Genomic DNA, 12850 nt, shown 5'->3' on the forward strand with positions numbered 1-12850 from the left:
TCTAGCACACTAATATTGAGAGATGTACCTTCAAGGTCACTAATTCAGGCACATCAATTGATTAAAACCTATTCCTTTGCCATCAATGTGTTATTTATTTCTGAAATCTTTGTATTAGTGTTCTGGATTTCTATTTGCAGATTTTATAATTGTATTCAGTCTTTGAACTATTTTGTCTGATTGTTCCTGTAGTGTTTAATTGAATCTGACCAAGTTTTTCCAGTGTTTCTCTTGCTTTCCTCAATCTTTCTTTCAAATATTGAGATTCCTAAATGTCATTCTTTGTATTTGTTCTCAGGTAGTTCCAATGCCTGTTTTTCTTAGAAATGTTTTCTTGCTCTGCATCTAGGTCACCTGTTTAAGCCATTCTGTCTTATTTCTTGTTCCTTCAATGTCTACTACCCCCAAGACATTGTGGTGGTATTGTATTTGTATATAATTGATGACTGTACATTGGTGAGTTCTTAGGCACTCACCAACTGTCTCCCTGTGGGTGATTAGAGAATAGATGCTTGTGTACAGTTCTCTATATGGTATATATGCAGTTTAGAGTGAGTTTGAATGGTGCTGGCTGTCTTCTATCAGTGATCAGGTAGTATAAGAGCTGGTATTGACTCTTGTCCAGTGGGTGGGGCTACAGAAGGTACATTTACGGCCGGGTTGTATGGGTATAGTTTTCATCCCCTGTCAGGTGGGGCAAGAAGAGAAAACACAAACATATACAAGAGAAAAACAAATAAACAAGCAAACAACAGTGAAAAAAGAAAACAATAAAGGGGGGGGGGGAACCACAGGTAGAAGCAAGATAAAAAGAATACAATAACCAAAAAGAGAAAAGAGGGGAAGGAAAATAAAATCATGAAAAATAAAAAAAAAGAAAGGGCACTAAACACAAGTAGGTGGAGGGAAGAAGAAAAGAGAAAGTGATCACAGAGTAGTAAGGACAATTCAAGAGGGAAAAAAAAGAAGGGGAAAAAGAAACAAAAGAAAAGAGAAAAACCAAATCTAGAGAGGGAAATGATAAAAAAAAAAAACAAGGGAAGGAAAAGAGAAGGAGAAGAAAGAATAAGCAAACAAAAACAATGCAAGAAAAAAACCCCAAAGAGAATAAAACTCTGTGGGACTCCTACCAGTCAAGAGGCTCACATGGTGAGTGGGTGTGGAATGAGACAATGGAGCTCCTGATCCTAGATGGAACTGCTATAGGCCTGGCTGCTGACTATGCTTAGTTCAGAAGTAGTTCATGCAGGACTCAAAGTAGTTAGGATCAGGGTCTTTCAGACCCAGAGGGCAGCTGGGGGCAATAGGGCATCCAGCCATGAAAGTTCCTGCTAATCCAGGACTGGCTGGAACTGACTCTACAAGTCTGGAACAGGATTCACCTGAATCTAGGTGCTCCGGATAGTACAGATAGCACCACATGATGTGACTCACAACTGTGTGATTCCTACCTTCCAAAGAGTAGAAGCTGCACTAGAGGTGGGTGTGGATGGGCACTGGCTCATCTCTGGTTATCACGGGAGTGTCAGGAAACTTGTACCTTTTTTGCTGCCAGTCACCAATGTGCCTCTGATCCACCAAGCCATCATCTGCTTCCAAGTAACTGGTAAAAGTTCAAGATGGTCCAGCTCTGTCTGGCTGGCTAACATAGTTCACTTGTCCATCTCCTTTTATGTGGCTCCTGTTTAGTTTCTTCTCCTAATGAGTATTCAGTCCACTTCTCTTTCCCTTCTTCTGAAGTTCAGTTTCAGAACTATGATTTGCATCTATTCCATTAGGTCTTCCATATCTTTGTTGTAGAGGGTCTGTGTATATGTCTGCCTAGTCCTCCATCTTGAAGAAAGTCTTCTTGATATTCATTTTATTGATTTAATAGGTTCAAAATTATACCAACTGTTATTTTAATTTGCATGCCTTTCAACATAAGCAAAACTCAATATTTTCCATGTTTATGTATATATTAATTTTCTCATATTAGAATTTTTTCATATCATTTGTCAGTTAATTATTAAAATTTTAGTGATGGTATATATTTTATAAACATCTCATGATATTTTTGTGACCTTTCAATTTGTATTTATTTATCTTTATTTTTAGAGTTGGTTTTATAGAGTCAGCTATATTTTTGTTACTTTTTATATGTTATCTGGAATAAAATTAATTCTGTACTGCATTTAACATGATGTTCAATTTTCTCTTGGTTCTTATGTGACTTAATATTTGTTAGGATAGTTATTTCAATTGATGAACTAATATATTCTTTGCAATTCCATTTAAACACTGTTGTTGTTAAGTACCGTCAAGTCAATTCCGACCCACAGCGACCCTGTATAGGGTTTGCAAGGAGCAGCTGGTGAGCTTAAACCTGTATAGTTTGAACCTTGCAATTCAAACGACTTTGCAGTCTGATGCATTAGCCCACAACAAACTATGACCATGGATTTACACCTGCCCATCTCCTGTTTCTGTATAGTTTGTGGATTTTTACTATATCATGAACTTTGGGCACATACATAGATCTCTCCCAGTCAGTAGGCCAGATAGTTAGCTGTCTTCCAAATTTCTTGGCATAGATAAGTGAACACCTCTAATGCTGCAATATTTTGTTGAAACATTTAAAATTGGTATTCCAGCCATTCCTGGAACTTTGTTTTCCCCCAATTCCTTCAATACAGCTTAGACTTCCTTCAATCCCATTGATTCTTGATCATATGCTTCTTCTTTAAATGACTGAGCATCAACCAATTCTTTTTGGTACAGTGTGTGTTCTTTGTATCTTCTTTGTTGATTCCTGTGTTGTTCAGTGTTTTGCAGATAGAATCCTTGAATAATGTAACTTAAGGTTTGCATTTTTCTTTATTTCTTTCTACTTGTTCTTTCCTTTTGGTTTTCAGACTCCAGGTCTTTGCACATTTCATTATAGTACTACACTTTGTATTGAGCCACTCTTTGAAATCTTCTGTTTAGCTCTTTTATGTCATCGTTTCTTCTATTTGCTTTATACCTACTCTGCCATCAAGGACAAGTTTTAGAGTCTCTTCTGATATCCGTCTTAGTAATTTCTTTCCTGTATTTTTAATGATCTTTTGCTTTCCTCCTGTATGATATTCTTGATGTCATCCCACAACTTATCTGGTCTTTTGTCATTACTGTTCAATGTGTCAAATCTGTCCTTGAGATAATCTCTAAATTCAAGTGGAATACACTTAATGTTGTAATTTGGCTCTTGTGGCTTTGTTTTCATTTTCTTCAGCTTCATCTTGAACTTGAATATGAGGAATTGATGGCCTGGTCCACAGTAGACCTTGTTATGATTGGTGATATTGACCTTCTCTACCATCTCTTTCACCAGAGAAGTCAACTTGATTCTGTAGATTTCATCCAGCCAGGTCCATGTAGATAGTCACTGTTTGTGTTATTGACAAAAGGTATTTGTAATGAGTAAATTGTTGGTCTTGAGAAATTCTATCACGGAATCTGTTGCATCATTTCTATCACCAAGCCATATTATGCAACTACTGATTTGTTTACTTCATTTCCAATGTTTACATTTCAATCACCAGCAATTATTAATGCATCTTAATTGCATGCCTGATCAATTGGTAAAAATCCTCATTTGTATTTGGCATTAGTGGTTGGTGCATAAATTTGATAATGTGATATTAACTGTTCATCCTTGAATTTATTTGGATATTATCATATCACTGACAGCTTGTACTTCAGAATAGATCTTGAAATGTTCTTTTGATGATGAATGTGGCAGCACTCCTTTTCAATTTTCTTTTCCTGGCGTAGTAGACCATGGTTGTAGCTGTGTGCTGTGGAGTTGGTTTTGACTCATAATGACCCTGTATAGAGTTTCCGAGGCTGTAAATCTTTATAGGAGCAGAAAGCTGCATCTTTCTCCAATGGAACAGCTGGTAGTTTTGAATTGTTGATCTTGAGGTTAACAGCCCAACTCGTAACCACTATGCTACCAGTGCTCCTTACAGCAGACCATGTGGTTGTCTAATTCAAAGTGGCCAATACATACCAGTCCACTGTGGCACTTTAGGATACATACTTGCCTGTGAACCAAAAGGTTGATGGTTCAAACTTACCAGCTGCTTCTCAGAAACCCTGCACAGGGTTGCTATGAGTAAGAATCAACTCGATGGCACTTAACAACAACAACAACAGCAATGCCTAAGATTTCTATCTTTATGAATTCTATTTCATTTTTTACAACTTATTTCCTAGATTTGTACATTGTACATTCCATATTCCTGTTATTAATGAATGTCTGCAAATGTTTCTTCTTGTTTTGAGTCACGGCACATGAGAAAATGAAGGTACCAAGAACTTTACTCCATCCATGTGATTAAAGCCAACTCTGTCTTGGGAATGCAGCTGTCCCCTGGGTATATTTTGAGTACTGTCTATATCAGACAGTACACTGTTCTGCTGTCACTCATAAGGTTTTCAATTTTTTCAGAAGATTGCCAGGTTCTTCTTTTTATGCTTTTTTAGTCTGGAAAATCTGCTGAAACCTGTCAGCCATGGATGAATCTGTTGGTATTCAAAATACCAGTGGCATAGTTTCCTGCATCAATGCAAATCACCACAGAATGACAAACTGACAGACAAGTGGTGGTGTTTTATACTAGGTTTCATTATCTGACAGAACTAGATAATCCTCATTGTCTTGATTGTTGTTGTTTTTTTCAGTCTTTATTGTGAAGTATGTGTTAGTTTACGTGGGTGAACATTATCTTTACATTCATCCTATCGTACTTTGATTCACTGCAATGATCACAATCCCCTACATACATCATCAAACACCCAAAGGGTACATCCCACACTTCTGCCCCGGCTGCCAGCACATAACTCCTCTCCCTCCCTGAGTCCAGAGTCCCTAGTCACTCCTTCTGTCCACATCATTGCCTCTGTCTCCATTCCTAGTGTCACTGCTTCTCGGGACACTGTCTCGCACTTTGCTTTTCTCCCTTGATGGTTCCAGGGATCTCCGCTCCTGGTCTGCAAAATCAGCCACTCCCCTCCTTTTGTTACCAAACATTTATGTTTACCTTTCCAACACTCACTGTCAGACCTGATGACAATCATTCCCTTTTGAACCACAGCAGTCCTTTCCCCTTTATCAACTCCATCCAGATAGGTTGGAAACAATACAAATCCCTGTATCCTCTAGAGCTAGGTTCCCTATTGAAAGCTTGTAAGCCAGTCACTTCTTGCCATTGTAGTCCCCCTATTTGGGGTAGCCAATATCTAAGTTCCGGCTCCCTGTCGACCCTATGTACCAAGGAGGTGGGAATGATCCTCACTGTAGAGCTTTGTCCGCTCCTTTGTTTTACTGCATCCACAAGTACAGGTTAAGATCATCCACTTATAGTGGGTTACTCCTTTTTTCCCCCTGTTCCTTCTACCTCTAGTCATGTTCTGATCATCCAGCCATTTATATCAGGTCAAATGGGTACTATCTGCAATTGTGGTGTTCTTACACATCCCCTCTCACTTTATATCAGCTGGATGCTTCACACTCTTCTTGATTGTTTTTTATTAATGTAGTCTATAATATTCTTTATAACGTACTTTTCCAAATGAAATACAAATGCATTTTGACATTTCTAGGGACAATGTTCTCTAAATCTCAGTACTTAATTTCTTACGTTGTAGAGATGTACTGAAATAATAATAATACATGTAGAGCATGTATAACACTAGTGCCTGGTGGTAAAACTTACCAGGTTTTCTTTAGGAATCTGATAAAACTTTTGAATGCTCATCCCAGGAAAATACACATAGACACATACCAACAAAATTGTGCATATTACTTTTTTTTCGTAGTTCTTGAAAGAGCAGACTCTGGATTAAGATCCCTTGCTCTGTACTTCTATTCAATTTTATTGTTGTTGTTCTACCTAAGTGTGTTTTAAAATCCTCCACATAATAGTTTTTGTACAATTATTCATATTTACTATATATTTTGCTTTTCATAGTTAAACTGTTGTTATTTATACATAAAGATTCATGTGTACTGTATTTTCATTCTTGCACATTCATGCATACATCTATTTAAGCAAAATATATCAACATTATTTGTTTCTATTAAATCCATTTAATAGTTTACTTCTTTAATATAAATATAATATAACATTATTGTTTAGTGTTTTGAAAGAGTTGATTTTATGATTTCATTATTAACTATGCCTTTGCTTGTTTTATAACAATCATCTATATTTCACTTAACATTTTTCATTTGAATTTTACTTTGTGACATTTAATTTGGACCATGTTTACTGATACATTTACATGGAATTTTCTTCTTTAGAATCACAACAAAACTGATTCTCAGTCTTCTTCACATTTAAAGTTTGGAGATGTTTTGGTTGTCAGCAACTGTGTGTGTTCTGAGTGACATGCTATGCTACTTTCCTAATCCTTTTCATGACCTTGATTATTTTAGCATAGTTAGAATTTATAATATTATTTGGAAAGACACTATTTTCTATTTAATGAAACTCCATCATTTTCCTAAATTAAAACATACAATTTTATTCATGTGTGTCTGTGTGTGTATTTTTCTGGGATGAGTGTTCAAAAGTTTTATCAGATTCCTAAGGGATTATTTAAAAATATTAAGAAAGAGAAGTTAAATGTCTTTTACTGAAAGTTATACTAGAAGCTTTCAATAGCTAGCTATTTAGAATCTAAAGATCATCTATTTGCTGCTGTTGTTAAGTGTTGTCAAGTTGATTCTGACTTATGGAGCATCTACTAGACCCCATGAATAAATGAAATCAATCTCTGCATCTTGAAATTTTACTATATTGCCAAGTGGTCCCTTTTAGAACACATATGTGAAGAAATAATAACAACTTAACTTTCTAGATCCTTATGGAAAGGGTTCATTTGCCATCAACTTAAAGAAGACCTCTAGTATTAGAAATCATGTTAGAAATTTAGTATCACAGATTAGAGACAAAGTGGCAGTAATATAATTCAGTTGTTGGTAGTTTAGTATGGCTTTTGTGGGCTTAACTGGGAACATAACCATCCTTTGCAATAGTTTTTCTACGGAGAGATAAATGTACTCTGATTTCCAAATAATTGAATACAGATTACTTTTAGTTTTGAAAAGTATATTTAAAACAGTATTGTTATTTTGGAAATAGTTTAGAACCATGTGTCATGCATATAAAGCCAAAAAGGTAGCATTCTCTGTTGTTGTTGTTGTTAAGTGCCATCGAGTCGGTCCAACCCATAGCAACCCTGTACAGGGTTTCCGTGGCTGTAAATCTTTATGGGAGCAGAACGCCTCATCTTTCTCCCATGGAGCGGCTGGTAGTTTCGAACTGCTGGCCTTAAGGTTTGCAGCCCGATTCATAACCACTACGCTACCAGAGCATTCTCTATCACTAAGAAAATAAGTTCCTGGGTGGTGTAAATAGCTAAGAACTCAGCTGGCACCTCAGAAGAAAGGCCTTGCAATTTCTTTCCAAAAGTCAAGGCATTTAATCTCTGTGGAGCACACTTCACTCTGATACATACAGGGCATCATGAGTCAAAGTTCACTCAAGAAACAAGTGGTTTGTTTTTTTTTAATACTGAAAAAAGTCACTAAGACTCTGCTGTGATACTGCAGGATAAACACTGGACTACAAGGTCAGTTTGAACCACAAGGCCCATGGTTCAAACTCACCAGCTGCTCCTTTGAAGTCCTATACAGGGTCTCTTTGAGTCAGAACTGACTCAATCAATGTCACTTAATGAGGAGGAAAGACAGGTTCAGTTACATTTATTTTCTAATTAATTAAATAATTGCACTCTTTTCTTGACAGTTCTGTGGATCCCTTAATCCAATTTGAATTTCAAGTGGTTTTAGTACAATCATCCTTTAAACTGGCGATTGTCTTGCCAAGTCTTGAGAAAATAAAAGAAGCAAAAGCCAACAGTAATCACCAGGAGGACCTGGAGGTAAGATGCTTCTGCCTTTAATCATGAGGAAGAATGGTTATACATCACAGTGATCCCCTGCTAGGGAATTTCTCTTGGCAGCTAATAAATTTTGTTGTCTTCGCCATCACATTCCTTAGATATAATGGATGGAATTTACTAGTATGTGCAGCAAAGAAGAAGATAGGAGAGAGAAAGGCAGAAGTAGCAAGAGTCCACAGTAAGATCAGCAACATTGTGGTCTCTTCTATCTCAGCACTGCTACACAACACACTTAACCCATAAGCTGGAGAAGCAATTCAAGGCATATGATACTAGGGTGAGGACTCATTTCCTTGTCTCAGTTTATGAGGAATTTAGGACACCAAAATACAAAATAATATACTTTCAGTAAAATTTAATCAAAGTTGTGTGACTGGCTGATAGTATAACTATTTTTTGTTTGTTTCAGACGTTATACCAAAATGTTTTTAATATATTTGAGGACACTCTTCTGATCTTAGTGTCGAAAGATCTCTATAAACTACAGATCTTAAAGGTAAACTAGATAGTTTTGAGAGAGGCCATATCTTTTCAGCTTGTGAATAAAGGAAAAATAAGCATTTGATTTGACATTTTGATATGACATTTTCATGTCATAGATGTAAAGATTTTAATATGCAAATGTATATAATTTATTATGTTTTACTTATTTCCCATTTGCCATATTTATGTTGCTGTTGTTAACTGACATTGAGTTTGTTCTGAATCATAACGACTCTGTATAGGGTGAGTTTGAACCATCGAACTTGTGGATCAAACCAACCTTATGGTCCAGGATCTTTCAAATATCTGGTGGCTGAAATTTTTTTCACTCTTCTAGGTCATCCAGGGAGTGAGATTACCTCCCTCCTATACTTCCCCACCCCCACAAAAAGTGACTTCCCTTCATTTTAATTACAGAGACATCTTAAGAATTCAGTTTAGGGTCACGGTTTCAATAGCCATTTGAGAAAACAAGTATGCAATATAAGGGTGGACACAGTATGGAGTAGCAGAGAATACTAGGATAATTGGCTTCAACTACTTTCAAGTCCACTTAACAATGAACCATACTGTGACTATGGTCTACATGCATGTCTCCCCCACCCCACCCCCCAAAAAAATTGGGGAACTAGGTAGTCCTATGAACATTCTATCTATAGATGCTATAGTATGAGAGGAAGGACTAACTGCTCAAAACTTTATTGTTCATATCACAGACCTTACTGCTTTTCAACTGTACTAGTCAGGAAGAGGAGACTGCTCAGGATGTCTTCAAATACTTCAATTTTGCCTTTCTAAAACAATGGCATCAGGGGCCAGGGTCCTGGAAATATTGGGAAAGCAAATTCTATCAGGAATATCCATGGAAGCTCTCTAGTTCATGCATTATGAAAATCATAAAATACATCCAAGTAAAGAATCAAAATTAGTATCTATGAAAGCATGAGGAAGGTGAAGGAAAACAAAGTACAGTGTAACCTGTCAGAGCCTACACTTGAAGGGATTGCCTTGTTTTTCTGGGTCTCAACAGATTTCCATCTTTGACAGATGCAGTCTTACCACATTTTTATACTCTCCATTAATGGAAATTATTTTAAAGTTTTCCTACTCTGACATGTTTCCACTTTACACAGGTTCTGTCTTTTGTAGATTTTACTGTATCGTGAACTCCTTTGGGCCTAATTTGAGCCATGTTTGTGTGTATGTGTGTGCATGGTCCTTGGGTGGCACAAGTGGTCGCTATTAATAGCTTCCACTTATTGAACATTTATTCCATGTCAGGCTCTAAACAGAATAGTTTATATGTGGGTTAGCTCATTTAACCCTTAAAATAACTCAATAGGAAATTTATTATTATAGCTCCCAGTTTCAGATCAGGAAATGGAAGTAGAGAGAGGATCAATAATAGGCCGAAGCTAATGTGTGAAGGAACCACCCTAACTTGGAATCCTATAGCTTAACTATTGTGTTCCCTTACTTACCATCTCTAAAATCTCTCCTGATCTTCCATAGAGCCAAAGACTCAATCCTGGAAGGAGCAGAGCCTGACCCTCTGAGATCTAGAAACAATTCTGCCCTAGAGAATAGGATTCAGAATACTTATCTATGATGGAAACAGACTAAATTACCAACCACTTGTATAAACACTATGGTCCCAAACAGACTGACGTAAAACATATACTAATGTGGATTGGAACAAGAGGCTTATGCAATATCCTTCCTTTCCAAAGGCTGTAAATATGACCTTGCAATTGAGGATATACAAAAAAGAAATATAAACTAATAAATAAACAGCAAAACAGATTCAAATAAAAATTACCAAGAGCTTAGTAACTAAAATATCAACTATGATGTATCCAAGAACCATGAGCAGGAAAATTTCTGACTGGTAACTTTGCAAAGGAAATCCTAGAGAAGGATGGTATTTTAGAATCAGACAACGTTTCAATTTTCTTTTAAAGCTAAAAATGAAATTCTATGATTTAAAGGAGAAAATAGTACACATTTTGAAAGTAAAAGACAAAGAAACTTCTGAAAATCATATAATTACCCAATGCTAGGATTTTTTGATACCTGAAAAATTCACTGCCATCATGGAAATGAATAAATATTTGCTGAATAATATTAAATTAAATGAAAGCCATGCATATTTATAGTAAACATGGCCCTGCTTGGTACCCATATTTTAGAGATCAAAGGTTAGTTTTAAAATAATCTGGAATATGTTAGAGAACATGTTGCTGTTTGTTTTTAGGAGCCATCAAGTTGGTACTGCCTCATAGTGACCTTATGCACAGCAGAACGAAACACTGCCCAATCCTGGGCCAACCTCACTATTGTTGCCACACTTGAGTCCATAGATGCTGCCACTTGGCCAATCCAACTCATTGGGGTTCTTCCTCTTTTTCTCTGAACCTCCACCTTACCAAACATGATATCCTTCTCCAGCGACTGGTCCCTCCTGACAATATGTCTGAAGTAGAGAGACAAAGTTTGGCATCCTGGCCACCAAGGAGCACTCTGGTTGCAATTCTTCCAAAACAGATCTGGTGGTTCTTTTGGCAGCCCATGGCACTTTCATATTCTCCTCCTACACAATAACTCAAATGCATCAATTCTACAGTTTTCCTTATTTACTGTCCAGCTATCACATGCATATGAGGTTATTGAAAATATCATGGCTTGGGTCAGGGCACCTTAGGTTTCAAGCTGACATCTTTGCTCTTCAACACTTTAAAGTGGTCTTGTGCAGCAGATTTGCCTAATGCAATACACTGATTTCTTGACTGCTGCTTCCATGAGTGTTGACAGTTGATTCAAGAAGAAGGAAGTCCTTGACAACTTCAATCTTTTCTCCATTGATAAGAATGTTGTTTATTGGTCCAGTGGTGAGAATTTTTGTTTTCTTTACATTGAGATGCAATCCATACCAAAGGCTGTGCTCTTTGATCTTCATCAGTAAATATTTTAACTCCTCTTCAATTTCAACAAGCAAGGTTGTATCATCTGCATATCGCAGGTTGTTAATGAATCTTCCTCCAATCCTGATGCCATGTTTTTCTTCACAGAACCCAGCTTCTCAACTTATTTGCTCAGCATACAGAGTGAATAAGTATGGTGAAAGAATACAACCCTGTCATACACCTTTCTTAATTTTAAACCATTCAGTGTTCCCATGTTCTATTCGAACAACTGCTTCCTGGTCCAAGTACAGATTCATCATGAGCACAATTAAGTGTTCCGGAATACTCATACTTCCCAATGTTGTCCATAGCTTGTCATGATCCACACAATCAAAAGCCTTTGCATAGTCAATAAAGCACAGGTAAATATCTTTCTGATTATTCTCTGCTTTCAGCCAAGATCCTTCGGACATCAGCAATGATATGCCTCATTCCACAGCCTCTTCTGAATCCAGCTTGAACCTCTGGAAGTTCCCCGTCAATGTATGCTTGCAGTCATTTCTGTATTACCTTTAGTAAAACTTTACTCACATAGGATATCAAAGAGATTGTCCGATGATTTCCGCATTCCATTGGGTCACCTATCTTTGGAATGGGCACAAATATGGATCTCTTCCAATCAGTCCACCAGATAGTTATCTTCCAGATTTTTTGGCATAAATGAGTAAGTGCCTCCTGTGTCATATCACTTTCTTGAAAGTGCTGTTGTTATGAACTGTTTAATCTATTCTGACTCATAGCGACCTTATGACCCAACAACAACTACCTGGTCTTGTGTCATCCTCACCATTGTTGCTATGTTTGCACCCATTGCTACCATTACTGTGTCAACCTATCTCATTGGGGTCTTCTTCCATTTTCCTGACCCTCAACTTTATCAGGCAAGGACCTCTAGTAGCGTAGTGGTTACAAATAGGGCTGCGAACCTTAAGGTCAGCAGTTTGAAACTACCAGCTGTTCTGCAGGAGAAAGATGAGGCTCTCTGCTCCCATAAAGATTTACAGCTTCGGAAACCCTGTGGATTCATAGGGTCGCTATGAATCGGAACCCACTCCATGGCACATCACCACCACCACCACCACTTTATCAGGCATGATGTCCTTCTCCAGGATCTGTTCTAACAATGTGTTTAAAGTACAATAGATTAAGTCACACCATTCTCGCTTTTAAGGAGCATTCTGATTGCACTTCTTCCAGATTTGTTTGTTCTTCTGTCAGTTCATGGTATTTTCCATACTCTTTGCTAGCAAAATAATTCGAATGCATCAATTCTGTTACAGTCTCCCTCATTCATTTCACATGCATATGAAGTGATTGAAAACATCGTGGCTTTGGTCAGGTGCACCTTAGTACTCAAAATGACATCTTGCTCTTTAGCACTTTAAAGAGATCTTGCGCAACAGATTTGC

The 12850-nt window shown here is 37.2% G+C and overlaps 1 protein-coding gene across 1 annotated transcript in view; it reads left to right on the forward strand.

Moving 5' to 3' along the window:
* MROH9 (maestro heat-like repeat family member 9) overlaps positions 1-12850 on the forward strand; it is a 257235-nt gene that overhangs the window by 123026 nt on the left and 121359 nt on the right. The window contains exons 3-4 of the mRNA XM_006872660.1: positions 7839-7974; positions 8405-8491. Coding sequence (XP_006872722.1) covers positions 7839-7974; positions 8405-8491 — 223 coding nt within the window. The remainder of the gene's footprint in view (positions 1-7838; positions 7975-8404; positions 8492-12850) is intronic.

This window comes from Chrysochloris asiatica, unplaced genomic scaffold (genome assembly GCF_000296735.1).
Source record: "Chrysochloris asiatica unplaced genomic scaffold, ChrAsi1.0 scaffold00207, whole genome shotgun sequence".
NCBI lineage: Eukaryota > Metazoa > Chordata > Mammalia > Afrosoricida > Chrysochloridae > Chrysochloris > Chrysochloris asiatica.